The 25,703-nt window shown below is 33.4% G+C and overlaps 1 protein-coding gene across 1 annotated transcript in view; it reads left to right on the top strand.

The window, feature by feature from the left end:
- Positions 1 to 18,205, top strand: part of bma (SCY1-like protein bma) — a gene marked incomplete at its 5' end in the record, with an annotated part of 63,179 nt that extends 44,974 nt beyond the window's left edge. Inside the window, 5 exons of the mRNA XM_017622481.1 lie at positions 2,924 to 3,100; positions 3,437 to 3,509; positions 4,204 to 4,340; positions 7,569 to 7,782; positions 17,886 to 18,205. Coding sequence (XP_017477970.1) covers positions 2,924 to 3,100; positions 3,437 to 3,509; positions 4,204 to 4,340; positions 7,569 to 7,782; positions 17,886 to 18,205 — 921 coding nt within the window. The remainder of the gene's footprint in view (positions 1 to 2,923; positions 3,101 to 3,436; positions 3,510 to 4,203; positions 4,341 to 7,568; positions 7,783 to 17,885) is intronic.
- Between the last annotated feature and the right edge of the window lie 7,498 nt (positions 18,206 to 25,703).

Raw genomic sequence — 25,703 nt, 5'->3', positions numbered from 1 at the left:
CGAACCGAACACTGATTTTGGTAATAAAATTCAATGATTTGCAAGCGTTGCTCGTTAGTAAGTCTATTCATGATGAAATGTCAAAGCATACTGAGCATCTTTCTCTTTGACACCATGTCTGAAATCCCACGTGATCTGTCAAATACTAATGCATGAAAATCCTAACCTCAAAAAAATCACCCGTTACAATTTACTCTTCATAAATTTACACTTTTTAGTAGGCAATGCGTTTTTCCCTTGGAGGCATACAAATAAAATAATAAACAGAAAAGTNAGCCAAAATCGAGTTTTCTTTATAACTCTTTTTTATTTAGTGTGATACATGATTGAAAAATAATTTTGAGAACTTTATATCTTTTTCTGATCCTTTTACGTTAGAGTTTCTGCCCCATTCAATACAATTTACTCTTCATAAATTTACACTCTTTAGTAGGCAATGCGTTTTTCCCTTGGAGGCATACAAATAAAATAATAAACAGAAAAGCTACTGTGCCTTTAAATGCTTCTTTCAACCGGACTAAATGTTCATGTTGTTAGATAACTCATACGCAATGGCATGCGAAAAAATTAGGCAACAAGATAACCGGCCAATAATTATAATCAAGTGCATGCCTTTTGTCGCTGAGTTTTGAAATACAAGTTTAGTAATAATGCACTTCAATAAATCCAATAACAAAAGTCAACACCGATTCCAACTCCTGCTAGATTACTTGCCTGCACCTAAATTTGCACGTTTGCCATGGCGTATGAGTTATCCATCAACATAAACAGCATTTACTTCGACTGAAAGAGAAATTTCAAGTCACTGTAACTTTTCTATCTTTTGAAGGTATCTTCTGTCGAGAACTCTTCACTAACTTCAGTTTTAGCTTTTTAGATTATTGTGGTATTTTCCTGGCTTAGCTTGGTGGCATAAAGGAAGCAGTCGATTGGCTACTGAACTGTGTGATGCAGATAGGGGGAATAAATACATATATAGTACTCTGTTGGGCAAGTGGCAAATAAGCCTTTGGACTTTAGCACAGTACACTCAATTCACGTCAGAAAATTTTCTGATTAAGCATTTACGGATACTAGACCACAGAGAGTATTATTGCGAAAAGTTTCATGGCGGTTATTTTGGTTAAGATGGTATGCGCCCTTGGTATGTTGTCATCGAATTGTTGTGGTTATTGACAATCACAAGTACGTACCCAGAGATGGTCTAAGCGTCCAATGAGAGAGTGGGAGTATATTTTACCACATCTTAGATAGATGGTTCTTATGTCAGCTCAGCGAGTGCTGGCTCCCAAAGCCACATTTATTTTCGATTTTGGAATTCATGCAATATTTTCTTCGTTTTTTAGCGTCATTTTCGACTTACGCTTGAAAAGTTTGTTCTAAGCACGAAGCGCTTTGCAGCGACCGGAAATATCCTTTTTTTTATAATTTTCATTAATGTATCAACACTAGAGGTTTTTACGTGACAATTCTGGCAAGTGTTTTGTAAAAGCTTAAACAGACGGCAGCGTTGATCCGGATTAACTTGGACTTAATCCGGATCAACTGCAGTTAATTCCCGAGTTGATCCGGAGCAACGCTGCCGTTTGTTTATGCTTTAAGATAATTATTAATTAAATTTAAATTAATTTTGTTTATTCTGGCAACTTTCATAGTGAAAAGCTCCTTCGTCAGAAGGCACTTAAGCATTTTCGAAATGTACATATGCATATCGTTTTGTTTGCGCTGTCCCAACGGTTTTTTTTAATTATTTTTTTTCTATTCTTGATTTATTTTTTTTGATTTCTAGATTTTATTGTTTTAAGAAGAAAAAATATAGTTTCTTTGAAGTATTAAAAATATATTTAACGTAGTTTTTTTTTCTTTTTTTAGTAACATTTTCCCTTTCACTTTTAGATTTTATTGTCTTAAAAAATATTTTTTCATTTCCGTTTAGTTTTTAGAGACTTATTTTATATTTCTTCTTTTCCTAACTAAATTTTTAGATATTATTGTTTTAAAAAGATTTTTTTATTTCATTTAATTTTTAGGAACTTATTTACTTTTTTCCTTTTAAAGAAATTTTTTCCTTTTATAATTAAATTTTTTCAAATCCAATTTTTAGAGCTTATTGCTAAAAAAATAAAGATATTTTTTACTTTCATTTAATTTGTAGGAACTTATTTTTATTTCTTCTTTTATCAAATTTTCTTTAAGTTCAATTTTAAAATTTTATTGTTTTAGAAAGAAAGATAGTTTTTTTACTTTCATTTAATTTTCCTTTTTTATTTAACTTTGTATATTCTATTGTTTTAATTTTATGTTTTTTTTGATTTCATTTAATTTTTGGAAACTTATTTCACTAGCAGACCCTTCAATTTATCTTTCGAAAGACAGAAAAGAGCTTTCAAGATTGGTGCCAGAAATGAGAGTTGCCCGAATTTCTCTGTAAATCAAAGGATAATTTCGACTGCTGAGTGGAAGATCGACCTATCTCGGTAGCCAGTTCGAAAATGCCCTATCTCAAAAAACTTTTCAAAAACGTCCTATTTCAGAATTTGGGTGAATAACGCCCTATTTCAGAATACGTTTCAAAAACGCCCTATCTCAGCTGCCGATTCAAAAACGGCCTATACCAGCACATTTTCAATACATTTTGAAGTGGGATAGGGCATTTTTGAATCGTATTCTGAAATAGGGCGTTCTTCAACCAAATTCTGATATAGAGTGTTTTTCAATAAAATTCTGAAATAGGGCGTTCTTGAAAAGTTTTTTGAGATAGGGCGTTTTTGAACTGGCTGCCGAGATAGGTCGATCACTCAGCAGTCGATTTGCTAAAAATTTCAATAGTTGTACATATCTTGTTTCTTACGTCTTTAATTCAAATGCTACTTTCTCCCGCCTTCTTTGCCATGCACGCGTACACACACACACGCACACACAGAGCGCTGCCGTTGTCGCTGTAACAAATATATTTGACAACATTGAGGATGTTTCAATAAGGCGTATGGTTGTGCCAAAGGTGAAATCAGTATTCGAAAAAAATCTTGCCGATCCCAAAATTGTGCAAAACGTACTCATCTGCATAGAAAGGCTGATGGATAAATTGGAACGAGCTCAGGTGAATAACATTGCATTTACATAAATAGTAGTATTAAATATTTGCATAAAGCTGCCTGTCTGGTAAGTTTGTTGTGCATGTTATTATTCTTATGCAAATACTTGTGATTACGTGCATACATATATGTATGAGTCTTGTTGAGGCAACAATGCAGTAGCTGAAAAATTCACTTACAAGATGCTTACGTACTTATGTAAATGTATATTTATCTGTATTTTACTAACATCTTCCCCATACGTATTTTTCTTCAAAGAAAGTTGTAAAACATTTATTTATCTTAATACTGTTTATGTATTTATCATATGCTATATCGTTATTTCCAATATTGCTGCGAAGGTCATGGAAGAAGTGCTACAGCTGCTTGGCGATGTTCGCTTACCTGAACCAGATATTGTTATGCGTACTGTGCGTAAGTACTCAACTGAATTTTATTTCTATCGTATTACATATTTAATTTTTTTACGGACATTCCGTACAAAACGTGACTAAAATTGGTGATTTTCTGCGCGACGACCTTCTATTGGTCTTGAATTTCGCATATTGGCTAATCTATATGTCTACATATGTACATACATATACACATAAAATAAGCAGCTCCTGCTTTAAGTTTGCAATCGATAGACTCCACTTTACCACGCTTTTATCAACTTACTTTCTTGTTTGTCCAAACACCTTTGCTATAAACAAAAAAGTCTAGACATCAACATCATAACAAAGAACAACGAACACTGAAGGTAGATGTCTCCTCGCCAGAAGTAGTTAAACATTTAACAACCGCATTATTATTACTAAATAACTATAAAGTAAAAAAACTTTTTAATATGCCATGCTTCTATAAATGGACTAAAAAGTAGAAAATAATATTTTTCAGACCCATGAAATTTGTTTTGATAACTCTTGATTTTGAAATTTTAGCAAAAGTCATTATAAACAAATAACAAATTCTGCGGGACTGAGAAATATTATTTTCTACTTTTTAGTCCATTTATAGAAGCGTGGTATATTAAAAAGTTTTTTTTTTTTATTTCATTTATTTCTGTTTTCCAATTGCAGAAAGAATTTTAGTTTCAAAATCATTCAAAAACTTTACTTCTTGCTTGTAGATATTTATCACAAAATGGTTGTCGATAAATCATATGGACTGACTGTGGAGACAATGGCAATACATGTGCTTCCGCTATTAATACCGCATACCGTTAATCCTGGTTTAAATCTCGAGCAATATTTGATGCTTTCCGAGGTAATTGAGGCATATACATACATAACTAAGTATAGAACATTATTGAAATGTAAAACACAAACAACACATTTATTAATGCAAACTCAGTCTATCGTTTTTTGTTAACGCGACACATTCAATTTCATATGCATATACATCAGGGAGGCCAACTCGTGGGGAATTCCCCGATTTGCGGGGAATTACTGTTTGCGCGAGGAATCGGGGAATGGACCGTTTTTTTGTGGGGATTTGCCGTTTACATGGGGAAGGGGGGGATGAACTTATTTTTGTTAGGAATTAGGCGTAAAAAAATTTTATTTTTTGCTTCACTAATTTCGTAATGATTTAAAAAAATGTAAGTTGAAATGTCTCACTGGTCACCGTGGAATGAGTCGTATGCAGTTTTGTAGCTCGTTCAATTCTAGTATACTTTCAAAGTCTCAAATCGCTAAGAGTTATCGTTAATTTTGTAGAATTTTCCTTGTAGCAGTTGCTTTCATATATTTAATAACCACAATTTATTTTATATGGAAGAAATCCGCAACACCTTCGGCAAAAAAAATCTAAACAAAAATTTTTAGGTACTTGAAACTTGCAATTTTTCATACTTGAATTGAGTGGGCATACTCAAAATTTTTCTGGAAAATCTAATTAAACGGCTCGAAATGTTTACGAAAGGGGCTCGAGCACCCCCCTGCCCCTACTTGGCTACGCCCATGGTTACATACATATCTATTTTGTCTAATAACCAATATACATACATACATACATATGTATGCTTAAGGTTATATTTTTTGTCGATAAATATCGATAACAAATTCTATAAGAATATCGATAACAAAATCGATAAAAAAAATAGTTAAAAATATCGATTACAAAATCGATAAAAATATCGATAACAAAATCGATAAAAATATCGACTATTATATCGATAAGTTCCGAAAATATCGGTAGCGAAATTGATAACAATATCGATAAAAATTTCGATAGAAAATCGATGAAAATATCGATAACAAAACCCGTAAAAATTTCTATTATTTTATCGATAAGTCCCGAGAATCCCAAAAATCTCTAAAATCCCAAATTAATTCCCAGATTGAGCCTCTGTGTCTCTCTCTATATCCTTTCCTCTTTAATTACCTTTATGTTAATCTTTCTTCCCCTATCTTCATCTCTATTTTTATCGGTATCCTCATCCTACTATTTTCTTTTATGTTTATCATTTTCTTCATCTACATATTCCCCTTCACCTTTGCCCTTATATATATAAGTAAAGTGTTTAAGTTTTCCTTGGTCTTCATTTTTGCCTTTATCTTTACGCATCTTTGTTTTTGTTTTTAATTTTACCTTTCTTTGCCTTTATCCTTTTCTTTATCTATGTACCTTTACTTACATTATTGTATTGGTCTTTTTCTAAGTGTTATTCTTGAACCTTTTATTAGCAAATTTTTGTTAAATTAATAAGTACCATATGCATACACACAAGAAGCACTTGTTTCAGCCAAAACCATTTCCGTTGCACCATTTCCGTTGCATCATTTCCGTTGAATTTGCCAATTTACTCCCAACCAACCAACCGCCGCTAAAGAAGTTTCACTGCAAAAAAAAGGGAAAACTTGTCAAAATTTGGTGTTATTTGTTAACAAACCTAATAAAAGTTTGGTTTGGTTTATGAATACATAGATGAATTATGCATATTTAAAAACAAAATAAACAGAAATACCAGATATATCGAGAGATATCTATGGGTGGGGAATTTTACGAAATTTCGGGCAAAACCGGGGATTTACATTGTCGAAATCTGGGAATTCTCAAAAATGAGTTGGCTACCCTGATATACATTAATGTATACATTTGGGTGTTGCACAATTTTTTCTCTAGCCATCCACCATCACTGAAGAATATCGCAAAGAATTTTTGATTTTGAAATCGGTTAATATTTAACGGGCATAATTCTATTGTTGGAAGATTTCTGAAGGGAAATATTATTTTATTCGTACAAATTGCTGAATATATTTATTCGTTCAAGAAATATTTATTTTTAACAAATTTATAGCAACTTTAAGAAAATCTGTATTTTCCCATGTACATAAAATATATGGAAAATTTCAAAGCTGCGGCGACACGGCTAAATACACTGGTTTACAGCAAAAATGTTCAATGGATGCAACTATCCAACTCCCATATAGAATTCTTCTGTGATTCCGAAAATCGAGATCTGTTTTTTTTTGGATGGATAACTTTTCGAGATATGTATATGCAATTTACCGTTATTAAGCTTTAAAAAATAGTGGTCTCACATAATCACGTATGTCTTACGAACCAATTGAATAATCGTAATACGAGATACGGGAAATGAAGGCAAATAAAATTCTGCATAAACCGTGTATATATATTTTTTCGATAGCCCTGATAGTTTCTGAGAAATTAATTAATCGTTTCTGACACCTCTTGTTTTCGATGCAGACACTCTACCTACTCAGGTGTACGTGGCGTATGAGTAACACTCTTTTCTGCTGATATTTCATATAAAAAATCGATTTTCTTCAGTTCTTCTTAGTTCTTCTTCTTCTTAGTTTTTTTCTAATGGCAAAGGCTTTAACATAAGTGCAAAATATTTACACAGAAACTGTTAGTTTTTGACTTTTTTCCCTGCAAAAAATTGAATTTTTTCCATTTTACCATCAAAAAAACAAAAAGTCTGGAATGATTAATTTATTTCTCAGAAACTATCAGGGCTATCGAAAAGTAATCTATATACGGTTTATGGAGAATTTTGTTTTCTATCATTTGCCGTACCCCGTAGTACGATTATTTAATTGGTTCGTAAGATATACCTGACTAATTGGAACCACTATTTTTCGAAAACGTATCCATACAAAAAAAAATTAACTCGATTTTCGGAATAAGCGAGCGATTCTACATACAAGTTGGATAGTGGCGTCTGGAGAACAAAATCAAAATTAAAAGTTGTGATCCAGTGATATTAACCAAATTCCAAATAATAAAAAATACCGGTCTCCTTATTTTCCATTTTCAATAATCCTGAGGGGTAGCAGCAAAAAAATTGCAAAAAATTTATTTTCTTATGTTTTTTGGGCCATGCTAATAATGTACATGTATATGTGCATATGCTTAGCTTATAAACATGCATGTTAAAAAAAGCAATATTTTTTGGTTTTATTGAAACTCACTCAACGTTTCATTTTCCAACTGCAAACACCAAACTCAATGCTATGCTACTAACAGGTGGTGCAAGAGATGTTCGAACAAATTGACCGACAGCAACGTAATAAATTGAGGCTGGACAATCTGTCAATACCATCACCAGAACGTCATCGCCCATTGCGACATCAATTCTCATCGGATAACATGAATGCCCCACCATTCAACATTCCCAATTTACGTATCGATCAGCGGAAAACATCTAGTGCTGAGGATATGGCACGAAAGAATTCCGGAGGTATGTATAACCAGTACTCATTTTCACACGCATTTTTCTATGTATATACATACATACATACTCCCATATATAGTACATGCACATGCATTACTGCATAACCACACGCGTGTTGATAGCTTGTATGCAATTACTGATAGTTGCACCCAAAAAAAATCGTTGTTATAAATGATATACATACATACATATGTACATATTTTATAACATATTTCGATAACCTCCCCCCCCCCAGTTTGAAAGCTTACCTAAAGAATAGTTTGAGCCCCAAAAAACAACCAAAATCNAAACAACCAAAATCAAAAAATTTTATGGCTCAAATTAAAGGTGTAATATATCGCCGAAAAGATATTTTTGAGTACTAAACATTGGGCAAATATCAAAAGCTAACATTTTCGCCATGCAAGAAATGCTATGGACGGGGCAAGGCAACGTAAGCATCTACTATAGTTACCACGTAAAGGAGCCCAAATTCGGTGTTGGATTTGTTGTGGGAGAGGGACTCCGTCGCCGAATATTGTCGTTCACCCCGACGGACCAACGTCTAGCCACAATCCGCATCAAGCCGAGATTCTTCAACATCTCGCTCATCTGTGCCCATGCGCCGACGGAAGAAAAAGACGAGGCGTCCAAGGATCTCTTCTATGAGCGCTTGCAGCGTACCTATGAGGCTGCTCCCGACACGATATCGAAATCGTGCTTGGCGATTTAAATGCCAAGGTGGGCAAGGAAGGGATATTTGGCGTAATTGTCGGTAAATGTATTCTCCACGACGAAACGTCCGGCTTATCGACTTCGCCGTGGTCCGAAACACGCCATTATGTAGTAGTAGGTACTAGGCTGGGCATGCTTCCAGTATTTTAGACGTAGTACGTACACTCCGAGGACCAAATATCGACTCGGAGCACTATCTTGTGTGTGCGTCCAACAATGCATGGAAATTTTAACTTCGAAAAGCTACAGTCACAACAGACGGCCAGTGCATTCGCTTCTCGAGTCTGACTTCTGCTCTCAGATAGCACCCTTCAACAAACCGACATATGCGAGCAGTGGAATCGCATTTCCGGCTCGTTAAGTACCTCTGCCAAAGAAGTAGTTGGATTTCAGCAAACTCGAAAGAACAACTGGTACGCGCGGTTGCCACTTCCAATGTTATTTTGGTCCAAAAAATGGACCAAATGGTAAAAAATGGACCAGTTTCTATAAAATCGGAAAATTGAGTGGACTTATAACATTTATTTATTAGGATAAATTGAATATACATACATACATATTAATAAAGAAATAAAAAGCACTCTCTCAGGTACACACATGTACTCACAAGTTTTCAAAAATTCCCAAACTCATGAATTTGGCGTCAACAGTATTATCCAAAAGCATCTTAGATAGGATTGAAAAAATAGGAAGCCAAATAGCGAGAGAAGAAATGAATTCCGTTTGTAGGTTCCAATTTTGTATGCAAAAAATAAACGAAGTTTTAAAAAATATAAAATTATTCCAAATATCGTCTAAAGCAATAATAAAGCGATAAAAAACGACTCATTCAGGTAATAGGAAAATGACTCGCCCAGGCGAGGAGTTGCCTTCGGCGAACGTTTTAGAGCGACTGGTAATAAGAAATCGATACGATGGAGATATTAGCGGCAGTAAATTTGTTGCCTAGGGAAACACGTTTTCTTATTGCCGGCGACAAAAATTGTCTGGTGGGTAAATATATGAATTCATAGGAACATTTAAAATAGTGTTTTTCCGATTAAACATTTTTCAGGTTAAAATGACTTAAAAAAATAATAATAATTAAGTTCATACAAATAATAAAAAAAAAATCGTTTGCCGTCCAAATATAGTGAAGATCCTCTCCTTGGGAGCATATGTAATTCTTTGGCCAACATTATATTATTTAAAGTTTTAAATTCTAATTTGTTTCTTACTAAAAATGTTATGAACTAAATCACACAATTCTCCAAAGGCGGTTTCACCCAATCCATTTTTAATCAAACTGACTTGATCTCAAAAACAATATATATTGGTACAGTTTTTGAAGTTACCTTCACTCAGCCTCAATTTGCGAAATTGAAATCCAATTATGTCTGCATCATGTACCAATGTAGGAAATTAGTCGAGTAGTGGCAAAATTGATAGATCAGTATCAGAAAGAACTTTGTGTGATGTAATAATTTCTAGAATGAAATGGGATCTTATTTTCATTAGGCGTAATGTCGAATTTCCACTAGGCATTGAAATGACAAAAAATTAACGCCATTTAAAAAAATGCCATGTGGAAATGAACTTAATGAAAGATTTTTGAATGTAATGACACCATTATTTTTTACTGCCCGACTTTGTCATTTGTCATTTTTGCCATTTAATGCCTAGTGGAAATCCAGCATAAGAGTTCTGCATAAAAACTTCGTATAGCACATTTTATACGTCTCCGATCAACATCGGAGAAATTAGTATTTTGTAAATATTTTTCAGCCCGGGAGCCTATAAATATTTTGTTGATGGCCACAAATTTTTCTTCATTGTTAACAGTGTTGCCACAGACACATTTTTTTCTTACCAAAACTTTCTACCAAAACCTACCAAAAATTTTGTTGAGTCTGTGATATTTTTTTCAATTTAAAATTTATTAAAAATATAGGTAACTTAACATTTAGTTAAACTAAAACACAGCTGGTTAAATAAAAACAAAATTAACTACGTATAAAAATTCATTTTACTGTACAGACGTACGCGACCTAAGAAGATCTATTGTACTAAACCCTAATTGTAATCACTGCAACCTTAGGCTATTCAAAAATCTTTGCACTTTGGACGGCGCCATATTCCAAATTTTAGATGGAGAAGACAATCGTTCTCCAAGGTGTATCAGTCTACGATTCATGTTTCCCCTTCATGGGGCTCCCTCCACTAGCCCACAAAACCTTCAGTCCGTCTCTACAGAAAGCCCATTTGATTCAAATGGTACCTTAACTTGCTGTTGGCAGCAATCTGAGATTCTTCCCAGCTTCTAAGTATTTCTGCAGTGTATCCCTTATATGTGCCGCAGAATGGCTCGGGACCATGCAAGGGCATTTCGGCTCCACGCTTTGCGAGACAGTCAGCCCTTTCATTGCCTTCAAACCCTTTATGTCCCGGAACCCAGCACAGTGCTACGCTATTGTGGGCTCTCAGGTGGTTCAAGAGTCCACAAGCCTTGATGCCGTTTTAAAAGAGTCGAAGGCCTTTAACACTGCCTGACTATCCGACACAATATTTATTCTGGCCCCATTTGTCCTTCTACGAAGACATTTGCGAACACAGACTTCGATTGCAAATACCTCCCTCTGGAATATCGCTGGATACGAGCCCATTGGCAGACTTTTCTGGAATCTTGGACTAAGTACGTCTTAAAGTATATATGGATGTTCATTTTGTATATTGGTAATAATAAGGGTATACGTTTGTAAATACTTACGAATCAGGTATGTTTACATGTTTGCGGTCGCTACTAAATATACCAACGCACCGGTGAAATATTCGTGTAAATAAGGTTGCTAAAGTATTAGGATATACATATTTTCTATTTTTCGCAAGTACATAACTATTACTCATTGTCACGGAACCTACCAAAATCCAACCTAACCTACCAACCTACCAACCTACCAAATGGAAAAAAACCTACCAGTTTTGGTAGGAAAAGCTCATGTGTGGCAACACTGATTGTTAATATCAACATCATTTAAAGAAACGGCACTCTCAACATAATCACTTTGCATATAATTAATAACGATATGTGTAAAGTTAACTTCCAAAACTGGAAACTATGAAAGGCGCACAGTTTCCGATTCAAGTTCCTTATTAACTTCGTTAATTATTTTTAAGATATATGTTTATCTAATTTACCACTATTCCCGTTAATAAAAATATCACGCTTCAATTGGCTAGATTTACGCTTAAGATTTCTGCAATGCACTTGATTGGTAGCATGTCAAGATAAATGTGTTGAATGGTTATTTATACTTTTCCGCATGCTTGCAGCAACAGCGAATTATTCTAAACTGCTTGCTACGGCTGACTGTGTAAGCAAAAACAAATTGCGTTATAAGCTGAAGCAAATGATTTAATTTCTCTTCTTCGCTTTTGCTGATTTATTTGTGTTAGTCGTAGTTAAGCAACTGCGAATGCATTAAAAATAGTCAAGCAATTTCAAACCCTGATTGCCAGTATTCATCAACTAAATATAAAACATTAAAAACGCGAAACTATTGCATGAAATGAAAAGGTGATAAAAACCTAACAAAAGCATTGTGAAATGGACCACTTTAAAAGGCACTGGACCAATGGACCAAACGAAAAATGGACCGAATTTGCTCCATTTGGAAAATAGCTATATTTTGCTGATACACATTGGATTAAATTCTTAAGAAATATTAAAAGTTATATGCTACCATTTTACATTTTTTCCAGTTTAAGAAGCGTTCATGCAAGCTTTCTCAAAATATGTGAAATTGAAATTAGAATCAGTTTAAAACTTAAAATTCAATTTGGCTTTGAAGCCCACAGTGAGTCCCCCTTTAAGTTTATGCTTGGCACTGACATACATACTTTTGACTTAAATGATTCGTTCAAATTTTAAAGCAAAAGACTTTAGATTAAACGCCTCAAGCTTCCAAAAGTTGTTGAGTACCTATGCATTGTACACACACACAAACATACATACAAACATACATTGTATGCTTAGATTATCCACTACCAACTGACGAAGTTGAAAACTTGAATGTGACTTCAGTTGAGTTTTGTATAGTATGTACATTAGGGTCGTTCAAAAATGTATGTGAAAAAGAAATGTCTGAATTTTTAAGCTCTCACCCCCAGGAACTTTTCTTTTTTCTTTTATTTTGAAAACAAATAACATTTAGAGGTCGCTCAAAGCGTTCCACTTTTCGTAGAAATGATATAGAATTTTTGAAAATCAATATTTTTTTTATTAGAAAACTCTGCTTCCCTTCAGGAGGTTCCCAGTAAACATACCCAGTCATTTATTTTACCATTTTTTCATAGCAACTATATTTCCGCCAAAAGCCACCACAAAATTCCAAAACTTGCAATGGGGGATAAACAAAATTTCTTTAGTATTAAAAAATTGTTAAATAAACCATTGGGTATTTTTATTGGCAGTCTCCTCTAAAGAACTAGAGTTCTCCGAGCAAAAAATATTGATTATCAAGAATTCGATACCATTTCTACGAAAACTTCTTTTTTCCCATATAAAATACATGGAAAACTTTGAGCGCTTTCAGCGACTACTAAATATTTCTTTATTTCAAAATAAAAAATAGGGGTAGCTATACTTTTTCGATATAACACCATCTTAGGGGGTGAGAGCATTAAAATTCCCACTTTGCTTGTTTTGGACCACCCTAATGTACATAAGTTTACTAAGGAAATATTTTTGTATTTTTAAGAAAAATTCTGCAAAACAGTCCGCATTTGGTTGAATTTAATAATATTTCAGATTTTAAGGGTTTAAATAGCGTAATCCCTGCTAATAAAAAATAACGCGCTTTCCAATTTTAGAAAGCATTTGTACTTCTCTTTTATTTCTATCTCTCTCTTTCTCTCAGTCGACAGTATTTGATAATATATACTACATTAGCAAATTAAAAGGCCGTAATGGATATTTATTTCATTTTCATCTCCATCAAATAGCTGGCTATGCCAACAATGCCAATCGACCTTTGTCACAAGGCCACAAAATTCCGCAAATTCTCTAAACACACCAATGACCGCGAAAGGTACAAGTGTGCATACAATGAAGTCATCTGCATGCAGCATACCTCCATCTTTTACACAGGTCAACAAAATTTAAAAAATATTTGCGGCACGGAAAGTGAACCCTGATTAAGATATTTCCCGTGGAATTAGAATCTGGAATTCCAAAAATTGGATTGGCCCCAGTTTTTGAGATATTTTGTCTTTAAAGTGCCAAAATACTAATTTTTTGCATTTTTTAAACATCTACTATGGAATAACGGGGTCTGGTGGAATATTTTGAATAAGATGTAAAAGAAGCTGGACATTGCTCATAAATTACAAAAGAAGTTTAAACAAAATATACACAGTGAGTAGCTATAACATAAAATTTTCTCAGTTGTTTTAAAATTTTTAAAGTAGAAATATGCGGAAATGTTCCACTTTTTGCTTGCCTGTGCAAAAATTAAAAAAATAAATACTACCATAAAGTATATATCTCATAAGCTAGAGCCAAACTGGTATTTCTTAGATCAGATTCTGATTCTGCGTACAAAAATCTATAGAAATCAGCTCTTATTGACTCTGCCGCAAAATTTTGTTGGCCAGTGTTATCATTGCTTCGGCATACCTATGTATGTACTCAGCCAGCAAAGTATACGTAAATGGAAAAAAAATTTTCGATCTTTTATCGGATTCCCCCTAGAAAGTACAGAAAATGTTTATGAAACGGTTACGTTTTCGACTGTTTTTCTGAAATTTTTCGTTGAAAATTATTTCACAGATGCTTTTCATAAGTAGTTACTGAAAACAAAATTCAATTTTTTGAAAAGCAACACGTTTACTCCCAAAAGCTGTATGTCTGGCAACCCTAGTAGACCCTCAGTTTGGTGCTTTCGATGCGACGCATAATGTTTCGACTATATAGAGGCAGGTGGAAAGAATAGTTAACGTCGCTGAAACTTTACATCTGCTCTAATTTTTCTTAGGAATAGGGAATTATGAAATACTACTGAACCCGCATGGCGTTAAAATGCCCAAAACTGAATTTCAAAAACTTAAAAAATATTCCAAATTTTAGTCACAGCTATAAGAGGTCCGGGTGCCATATTTCATCAAAACCTTGCAGCCATTTCTGAGTTAAGAGCAGTCTCGCATAGTGCATGTTTTTATTTTCATCGAATTTCAAATCACCCTATACCGAAGACAAAAGTTCGTAATTAAAAACATAAAAATTTATCATTCATCTACAAGCTAAGGTCTCCAAGTTGACCTCTCATTTTTTTAAATTCCTTTCCAAAATTATTCTCAAGCTAAAATCTTCTGACATTGTGATACCCATGTATTTCAATAAACTGATGAACTAATTCGAATTTGATTGTTGGAACAAATGGCAACCCTCCTAAATAAAGGTCAGGAATAAATCCCTTTAAACCCCATCTCGATGTATAACCATCTTTTAATAATTCATTCAACTTACTGAATAATTTGAATGTAACTTTTTAAACACGTGGCAACTTTTTTCAAACATTCGAAATGTTCAAACTAAAGATTTCTTAAGATTCTTTCGTTTGACTACGGTATTTTTATATTTAATATTCTTTTTGAATTAGTTAATTGAGTAGACCTTTCCAACAGGTGGCAGCTCTCTTCAAAAGTATTTTCAAGCTTAATCATTGTTAACTGCGATACATATTTTAATTAACTAATTAATTAAGTAGAATTTTAATTTTCAAACATGTGGCAACCCCGCTAAATACAGATCACAAATAAAAAATTTCAAACTCCCTTCCATTGATACCCATATTTTAATACTTCCTTTAACTTATAAAGTAATTTGAATTTAACTTTTCAAACAGGTGGCAACAACCCTCTTCGAGCACCTCAAAAATATTCTTAGGGTTCAAACTAAAGATTTCTTAACACTCCTTCGCTTGACATCCATATTTTCATATTTCGTATAACTTTTGTAAGTATAAGTAAACTAAATTCGACATTTCAAGCAGGTGGCAACCCTTTTCCCAATATTATTATATAGTACTTTCTGAAACCCCTTTCGGTAGCCACTGTTAAGGTGAAACATATTTGTCTTACCTGATATGATTTTTTAAACAGGTGGGAACCCTCCTATAGTTCAGCTAAGAAACAAAGCTTTTCAAAACCATTTCGGTTGATACCCATTTTGTAATAACTGATTTATTTTTAATAATAATTTGAATATATTTTTTTAAAGGTGGCAACTCTTTTCGAAAAAGTAAAACCTTGTTGCACATATAGTCCAAGCCTTTTAATTTAACACCTAATTTTGGATTGCACTGATTTTAGAATAATTTGAATTTAATTGTTCAACAAGTAGCATCTCTTTTCGAAAAAATAAAACCAGTTTGCACATCTACAGGCCAAGCGCTTTAATTTGACACCCTATTTTTGAAAATCGAACGAACGGTGCAGATCTTTTATCCTGAACAAAAAATGCCTTCGCGTATTATATATATAGATAGATGGTAGTGCCGGGGTTATTGCCACGTCCTCCACCCTTGTAGGCCAAAATATTAAATTTTATCTGATATTGATGGAATTCAATTGGTACTCTCTTTTTTTATTAGAAAACCCTAAATAGTGTCTACAATTCGCAAAACATATGGGTTCGTCATTAAATGTGAAGCAATTTTGTTAGCTGCTTTCCACACTCAGTACTGTAAAGGTTATACATAAAAATGATATACGTAGCTGTAAATATTCTCAATTCTAGTTGGGGTGATTTTGCCATTGTCAATGTCATGTCAAAATTCAAACCCATTCAAAAATCAACTTACACTTCGTTATACCAAAATTTAATGGGCTGTAAAACTGCATACTCAAAATCTTTCTAAGAAATCGAATTAAAAAGCTCGAAATTTAAACTAAAGTTTGTTTTAATAGTGCACTAACATTGAAACATGGATTTAATCGGTTTTTGTTAAAAAATAAATAAGTCATACTTTAATAAAAAAATAACTCAAATTTAAAAATAAATAACCAAATCGGGTCCTAACCGACAACAAGATGTAAGCGACATTTTTTCTAAATTTTTTTTGATGCAGAAATGTTCCTGGAGCATTTAGATGCATTTCTGCATCAAAAATAAAATTTTGAAAAAAATTTCGCTTACATTTTTTAGCGATTAGGGCTCGAAATCTTGTCCATATGTGAGTGTTGTATAGTTATGATAAGCACTATATTTAGTTGCCGGAATTCAACTGTTTCCCCAGTGCACTTTTTTATCAAATTCTACTTTATTTATGTAGAATTCCGCATTGCTTTCATCCTATCTACATATTTACTTGTATATTTATTTTTTTGTATGGAGAACTTGCTGCTTACAGGGCGTATGATAAACATTCCAGTAAATTAATGAGGTTCTTTGTAAAATGCAGCTATCCTAGTTTTACATATTAATCATGTGGCTAGGCAATAAAGCGCATTTGACCACAACTAATCACCACTCTTCGAAGCTACACACACACACAATAGCAGCACCTACTTATACGGTGTTTACATGAGGCGTCTGGTGTTGGTTTGATTCAACTAATCGCCTCAGGAAAATCGCCTCATGAGAACATCGTTTTGTTTGCACACAATTGAACTGGTTGTTGTTTTGCTTACATACTTATGAGAACAAACATATGTTGTATGTACGTATATTAGGGTGGTCCGCAAATGTAGGAAGCAAATTTTTACATCAGATTTGCTAAGCGCCAACCGCTACGTCGATGCTACTATAGTCGAAGATATCACATACCAATTTTGGACCTTTCCGAGTCGGCTAAGGCGTGGCGCACAGGCGTCAAAGTTCGGATTACCCTATGAAGACGTCTTAACCGACTCAAAACGGCAACACTTCGACTTTAGTAGTATTGATTTTGGGTATTAAACGAAAAAAAAATATGTTTAATTTTTTGAGTCTCCATAGAGGCATCTGGCTTTTGACCCCTTTGCGACACGGCTTAACCGACTCAATATCTTGGACTTTAGTAGTATCAATTTTGGGTATTAGATGAGGGAAAAAAATTTATTTCCATTTTTTGAGTCTCTATAGAGGAATCTGAACTTTGGCCACTGTGCGACACGCCTCAACCGTCTCCAATCGGGACCAAAATTTTTATGTGATATCTGTGACCGTGTGGTATTACCGATTGAGGCGGCGAGACTGAAGAGAATCGTTCATTTGATTTTTTTTAAGGATCACCCTCATGTACATACATACATCTGAATATGCAACAATACTATATTCATACATACATACATGTATACGTACTTACTTCCGTAGCCACCATGGACTAAGCATATGTTGTTTTGAATATTTTTAATTTTTCCAGTTCGCTTATTTACAGGTTCAGGCATGCTGGGAGGTTGGTGGTTCGGTTGCTCACCTTCATCGCCCGATAGTAATTTCCTGCGCGTGGCTAATGCATTTCCCAATCGCCGTCTCTCGGATAACACATTGATGACGCCGAAAATACGCATAGCGCCATCGTGTGCTTCCTCGCCTGGTGGTACGCCAGGCAGTGGACTGCCAACGCGTCGACACTCTAGCATCGGACCACAAGAGCGACGCGGCTCGACAATCAATCTGTCACCGCCTACTGTAAGTGGCCGCCTTCCTTTCAACACATCCATCTACTGTTCATCTTATGGCGGTGTGTGCATTTAAACAAAAAAAAAAAATAAATAAATATACATATGCACGCCCGCTGATTTATGTAGTTCTGTTTAATTGATTTCATTTTATTTTGTGTTTTTCTGTTTTTGTTTTAGTTAATTTGTTAGACAGCCGCTTGGTGGTTTAGCAATTTTCTTGAAACACAAGTAGTTAATGGTGGGGTTGTGGGCGGTGCGCTGCTACATTGTGTTACACGCCGATTTTGTAGTGAAATTTTTATTTTTTAAACAAATCAAATTTTTCACATATTTAGCCTCTTAAATAGTTCGTCCCATTTAGAGAATCAAACAAAAGCTGTATATTCTATGCAAATGCTTTACTATCGCGTAGTTATGTAAATTGTTTCTGAACGACTTTTTCTTTATTTTTGAAGCAGCTTATGTGACTTTAGTTTTGTTATAAGCCGCTTTTTTTATATAGTTATTTTTCGTTTCACAAAAGTAAAGTATTAAAATTATTATAAGTATTGAAATTCGGAACAATTGTATTTTTCTTATTTACTTACTACTTAACATTTCATTACATAACAACCACATAAACAATATGGTAATTGGTAAATGGTAAATGCCCCCCTCTACACTTCCTCCTCAAATAGACGTATGGTTTTGGTGCACGCGGTAGCTCCGGATCGAGTTTGTCGGTACCCTCTACGTCGGCCTATGTTGTAAGTCTAAAAAACGCCTCAACAACAACAACAACATTTTTGCTTTCCAACTTACTGCAGGTCTCTTGTGCGAGTACGTTGCGATATTCGTATATTCGCGCATATACATACATATGCATCCGGGTATCATGTATTAACCATTATTGCTGCTTTGTTTTTGTAATATGTGAACTACTAAGCACATGTGTATCTGTTCGTTGCATACTCGTTCCATTTATGCAAGCTCGTACTCGCTCGCCTTCGCACGTTCGTCATATGATAAAAAGCTAAATACCTACATACATATGTATATCATATCCGTTTTAATGCAAATGAGTTGACGAAAGTCTTTTCTCTTTCTAATACTAATGGAACTTAAAAGTGTTAACTGTCGAAAACAGTTTTTTTCTTCGTTTACTGTAAAATGTGAAGTGGTTAGTGCGGACGCGATATCGTTTCAATTAAATTTAATGTATTCAAAATAAGTGCTGATAAACAAGGCGTTTCTATTATTTATTCCACCAGTGTAATGCATCGATATCGTTGTGTCACTAACCGCTTCATGAATGAGTCATCTGGTTTTCGTGTTATGGATTTCTTTACATTATTCATAAATAGTTTGTATTTTGTTGTTTTTACCTCTTTAAGTTTCAGAAGAAAAATGTTTGTTTTTTTTGTTTGCTTACACGAAATAATGTGGTGTTATATTGAGCCACAACCGCCAAAGAGAGTCAAGCGCTATTTTGTCTGCAGCAAAAAAAAAAAGGTTTAAAAATGTCACTTACATCATTTTGGCAGTTAGGGCTCGATATACCAAAGGCAAAATTTTACAAAAGTGTTTTACTTTTGCTTACTACATTAACATCAAACATTATATTTTTATTTGAAATACAAAAACGTTTTGCTTTTATAATTATAAAACTAGTCCAACTTCAATCACCAAATGTTTAAGCATAAATAAAAATATATTAACAAACGTGGCGGCCGGCACACAGTGAGAAATTTTGTATGGAGGTGCGGAATTAATTAATGACTGGAGTAATAATTCAGGTACCGCTATAAAGCTTAGGTAATTTGTAAATAGAAGACAAAGAATGGATGGTGCAGAAAATGGGCTAAATCTGACAATAAATACGCCCACGTTTCATATACATAAGTATAATTTTCAGAAATATGGAGGCGCGGAATTAATTTGTAATTGGAGTAAAAATTAAGGTATCTCAATAAAACTTAGGAAATAAGTTAATAGAAGTCCAAGAATAATCACGCCCACTTTTCATATAGTAGAAATATGAAAACTAAGATAAGGTCCAATTTTTGACTGCTCAGAAGGTGTTGGATCTGTCACTTCCTCAATTTCTGATAATGCACCAAAATCTCTGATAGTGGATACCTTAAAGCAACTTGCAACCCAATCTTCGTTTTTAGCAAAGAAGAACGTCTTACGTCGTGAACCGTAAAGCCATTTTTTAACTTTTTTAGAAAATGTCGGCTCAATTTGCTAAATATTCGCTTTAGAAGGTCCAGTTCTAGATTCGGGTGCTTCTGTTTCAAGGTTTCAACGCACTTATGAACATCCATATAAGAAATGCTTAAAGTGGCCATGATTTCGAAGAAGAATTCCTTTTAACAATTTTAAGAAGACTTCTTAAGAACTCAAGAAGATATGCATGTACTTATGTTATTGCAAAATCTTTATTTTCTAAGAAATTAATAAAAATGTAAAACAAAAGTTTTTCTTAAAGAAAAGTAACAGATATAAAAGTAGAAAATTGTACCCACCATATGAAAAAAAACCGGGATGTGGTGGAACGAAATCCTTTTGGAATTGTACTTTCACGAATGGATACTAACGTTTGGGCATAGTTTGGTTGAGGCCCGAAAATTACTGTTCCCCTGAGTTAGTGATACTTTGACCATCCTTGTTTTCAAGATGGCTGCGATTCAACAACATCTTGGTCGCGTAAATCAAACTTAACATTCCTTGCGACTTGCTACCCAGTATTCAAAACGAATTTTTCAATTACCACATTTGTTCAAAAAAATAATTTCTACATAATGTAATGTACATATGTAAATTGAAGTCTTTTGTTAATTTATTCCTAATTTCTAATCAGCCAAAAATGGTTTATTGTTGATCCCAAAGCTTTAAAGGATCATCAGAAACAAAAACCTAGCGGGGACAAGTGGTGGCAAGTACTTGTAATACTTTCTTTAATCAAAATCTCAATAATATTAAGTTTTTTCTTCATAGTGATACTGTCACAAACCAAATAAACTTACATCAAATTTTAATATGGCATTCAACACGGTATTGTATGCCCTTTTATATAACGTAAATAAAAGGTTAAGACTAATGTTCAAATCACTTGTTAATGGTTCAAAACTTTTACATACTTTATTCATAGACATTTTATGACTTGACTCTCGAGCTAATTACTTGCAAAATTAATCCTATTCGACTTTTTTTTAGTAAGTCATATAGTAATGGTATGTAGGAAGCCAACCGTTTACGTTTTTTTAATTAATTTCCCTTTCCAATTTATTTATTTATTTATAAGGAAGTCGTGAAAGATTTTAGTGTTTAGTTTTATATTTTCTATTTTGAGAGTGTGCCGAATATTCATTTAGGTATTTTGATCAAGAAATTTCAGAAAAAAATATTTTTATCAAAATTAGAAAAATGTTTTAGAAAACCTAGTTGTATAAGAATTTTTTTGGGGAAAAAATAATTTTAGCGAAAAGGTTTTTTAGGAAAAAAATATTACTACCCAAATTAGAAAAAATATACCAAATATTTGAAATAAAGATTTTTTGGAGAGCAATAAATTTTTCCAGTGAAACTTATTTCTTTCGGAAAAAAATTTTTTTGGAAAGAAATATGTCAAAAATAATATATGTTTTGTATTAAAATTTTAGGGTGCGAAAAAATAATGGAGGTAAAAGTAATTTTTTAAGAAAAAAAATAAAAATATTTTTGTGCACAAAATATAAAAATAAATAAAAAAATAAAAATATTTTTTTCTGAAAAAATTTTTGTTTATTAATTAAAAATGCAAAATGGCTGCGACAGAGTTGAAATCGAAGACTTCATGGCCGGACACTAGTTTCGTGAAATTTTAGAGCTGGAACGAAAAACACAAAAAAAAAATACCAACTAAATGCCATTGGCTATAGAAATACGTACGATATTTTTCAATTAAGTTGCTAAAAAAACATTAAATAAAACAAAAACCATACGTACTTCTATAAGGAATGTAATTATAAAACTACTGTGAAAGTTATAGACCGATAGGTGTAACGGCATTAAAGCAAATTGTCCGGCCAGTTTGAAAAGAAACGATTTAAAATGCACTGCATAAAAATCAATGACACTATTAAATATTGAACAATTTTCTTTTTCCGTAGGACACGCTGTAAATTATTTTATGATATTAAATCATTGTTTAAGCAAACAAAAATACATTTATACTGTATACCTTAGTGTTATAACTCAAAGGAATGAGTTCTTCTTTATTAAACACGTAGCGATATTTCCACCTGAAACATCTTAAACGCACAGTGGACGCCTGTTAGCAGATCCAAACGTTTCTATGTATGATGAGACCAACCGCGACCCTAAAATCATTTGATTGTTGCCTGAGTTTTTAATAAAATTATCGATCTGCATTCAAGCTCCTCAAACTCATCTCACCTCCATCGGTTGTCCCTTCTTTTCTTCTTCTTATATAATATACATATGTCCCCTCCCTTCTCGGGACGACGCTCAGGAGTTCCTGCGGGAATGTTATTGTGTTATCTTTAGTACAGGGTACGAAAAGATTAGGACGTGAAATTCCCTACCCAACATACATATATCGGATATAGAATAGGACTTGCTCTTTTGGTTTGATTTGCGTGTCGGGTGCGAAAATTCTCAGCTGCGCTACTGCATGTAGCTTCCGAACGTGAAGCTTACGACCCATGTCTAGCACAGGCACATGCGCACCTAATGCACCTAATGCGTTTTCAGTTGAGGGACACGCATGTAATTTTTTGCATATTTCAAGCCTCGCTTCGAATGCAGTGTTCCGTATCGCAGGGAAGTCACTTTGCGAAATTTTTTCCTGTTAAAAAAAAGTTTAGAATAAAAATTTGTATTTGATAAGTAGCAACTTATAAGTCTGACATTATTTCCCAGTAATAACTTTTTAAATTTTAATGATGTATATACATACATGTACATGGATTAATTCTGTATCTGCTATCTGTCCCTCATTATCTATACTTTGTGTTTCATATTTTAGTTCTTCTTTTTTATTTTATCACTCTCGGTGTTATTTTATATTACCACGGTGTTTTTAGGTATAAGATTCCTTTTTTATTTTAATACCTATGTTTGTGGGACTATAAATGTCAGAACCCAGCAAAAAGCTCCATAAAACAAAAAAACTGAAAGTTCGACTACTACTTAATTGTAAATGTCCAGCTCATATGTGGCAGCAATCTTTGTGCGCGTACTAACATTTTTCCGTTATCTATTGAGTCTGAGTGTTCGCCAGCGTGCTTTTTTCTAAATTCATACTCCATTAATTACATACTACTAACAAATGTACACTTTGCCGTTTGTAACAAATTTCAGTGGGCATAATTTCATTGATTCTTAAATATGTTTTATTTAATGTATTTCCGTTTCTTCTTTTTGTAATGATTTGTATTGTATTATGTTCAAGAATTACTGAAAACTATCTATAAAATGTGTGCATTCCATTGTTTATCCAACTATAAAATTTTTTATTTCATTTTCAATTTCGGTTAATTGGAAATTATCGCAGCTTGCACGGAGCATGATCGTGAGTACACGTTTTCGCTTTGGCTTTATTACATAAACACATACATACAGAAAGACTTACACAAATCATTTATTGTATTAACCATTCATTATTCTTATATACATATATGTAAATACGGCTCTGTACTTACTTACACATACACAAGCAAACAAATGCTTTAAACTTTCTCTTACTTACCCTCAAATGCAAACTCTATAACTCTGCTTATTTGAAAATCTTATACACACTTCAACTGTACTTAATACCGAGTCGTTCGTGAGCAATTCAAAAGAGCTGTTGCTGCACACGAGCAACGTTTTACTCGCGAGAGCGATATTTATTTCGTTAGTGCTCGCTAGTAAAGAAAACGTTGAAGAGCAGCTGTCTGTCACGAGCAACTCGCAAGTCGAAAACGAGTAAAAATGGTTAGCCAATATTGACTTAAAACACGGTGTAGCACAGAATATGAAATTTCGAAGTTGTCAAGCACGGTGTGGGTGATATTTTGAACAGTTTTGGCTAATTTTCTTTTATTCATTCAATGTTTATTTTTTATTTTTTTTTAATAAACATCTGGCCCATTATATTGACGGCTGAATGGAAAATCGACCTACCTCAGCAAATTTTTCAAGAACACCCGATCTCAATGTAAATTCAATATAAATCAACATTTCAAACTTTGTACAAATATTATAAGAATTCGACAAATTTTCCCTCATAAATTCCAAATGTTAGGTTAAGATTTGAAATTTTTCGGGACTCTTAAGAATTCTTTCTATTTTTACTTTTCCGAAATCTTTCAGGATTTATTTATCCCTCGATCTTTTCTGAATTGTTTCGGACTTTTCTGAATTTTACGTTTTATTTTTCGTTATGTTTATGGGTTTTTTTGAGTTTCTTTGTATTTATTTTGCGGGAATATTTGTGAGTTGCCATCTCTGGAAGTCTTTCCGTTTTATTTTTCAGGACCTTTTGGAATATTTTTGCGGTATATTCTGAATTTTTTGGAACAGCGCTAGATTTTTTCGTTTTTTTTTATTTTTTCGGGGTTTTCGTAATTTTTCTTGTTATATTTTTTCAATCCATTTTGCTCTATTCGGAATTTTCACGATATTTTACTAGATTTTTTAGAGGCTTCCAGGCACTTTTCTGGATTTTTGTAATTTTTTCTTGCTATGTTCTTCGAATCTTTTTTTTTCTTTTCGGTATTTTCACGCTATTTTACAAGACTTTTCGGAAGCTTTTATTTTATTTGTCGTAATTTTTCGGGTTATTTTTTTTTGGACAATAAAACGAAATGCTTTATAATTTTTCAGGTTTTATCGATGTTTTTCGCAAATTTTCCAATTATATATTTTATATGCTCTGTACCAGAGTTTTTTGGGACTTTTCGGAATTCTTCTAATTTTACTTTTCCGGAATCGTTCCGGATTTTTCAAGGGACTTTTTAATTTGTTGGTACTTTTCTGAATTTGGCGTTTTATTTTTCGTTGTTTCGGGACTTTTCGAGTTTCTTCGTAATTTGCTTTGCAGCATTTTTCTGGAATAAGTATTTAGGATCTTTTAGGGAGTGTTAATTTTTTTTATTTTTGTTGTATATTTGGGATTTTTTATATTACTTTTTATCTTTTCGCGAGACTTACGAAACTTTTCTGGATTTTTAATTCTATTTATAGCGATATTTTAGGTCTTTTTGAGGTTATTCGAACTTTCTCGAAATATTCTGAACTTTCGTTAACGTTTAAGTTCAAAAGTTCTTTTGCTTGAAACAAAAACGTTGCAGGTTATTTTCTGTCCCAAAAGAAACCTGTGCTGATTTTCCATCGGGTATCACATGGCAAACAATTTTAATAAAAAGCTTGGTCATTAAAAAGGGTGCTGTTACGTTAAAACAAAATCCAATAAGTCTGTTTCCACGTGTGAATTGTTTAATGGTAGGAAATTGGTTACCAACATATGTCATTTCAATGCTTAGTGCACATTCGAAATTAGTCTTTTATTTTTACCTTAAAAACTAAAAGCTAAGTATAAACGC

The sequence above is a fragment of the Rhagoletis zephyria genome, unplaced genomic scaffold (genome assembly GCF_001687245.7).
Source record: "Rhagoletis zephyria isolate East Lansing unplaced genomic scaffold, Rhagoletis_zephyria_1.1 Rzeph_scaffold_02815, whole genome shotgun sequence".
Lineage (NCBI taxonomy): Eukaryota > Metazoa > Arthropoda > Insecta > Diptera > Tephritidae > Rhagoletis > Rhagoletis zephyria.
Note: the sequence above shows the minus strand (reverse complement) of the source record. Positions and strands in the feature narration are given on the sequence as shown.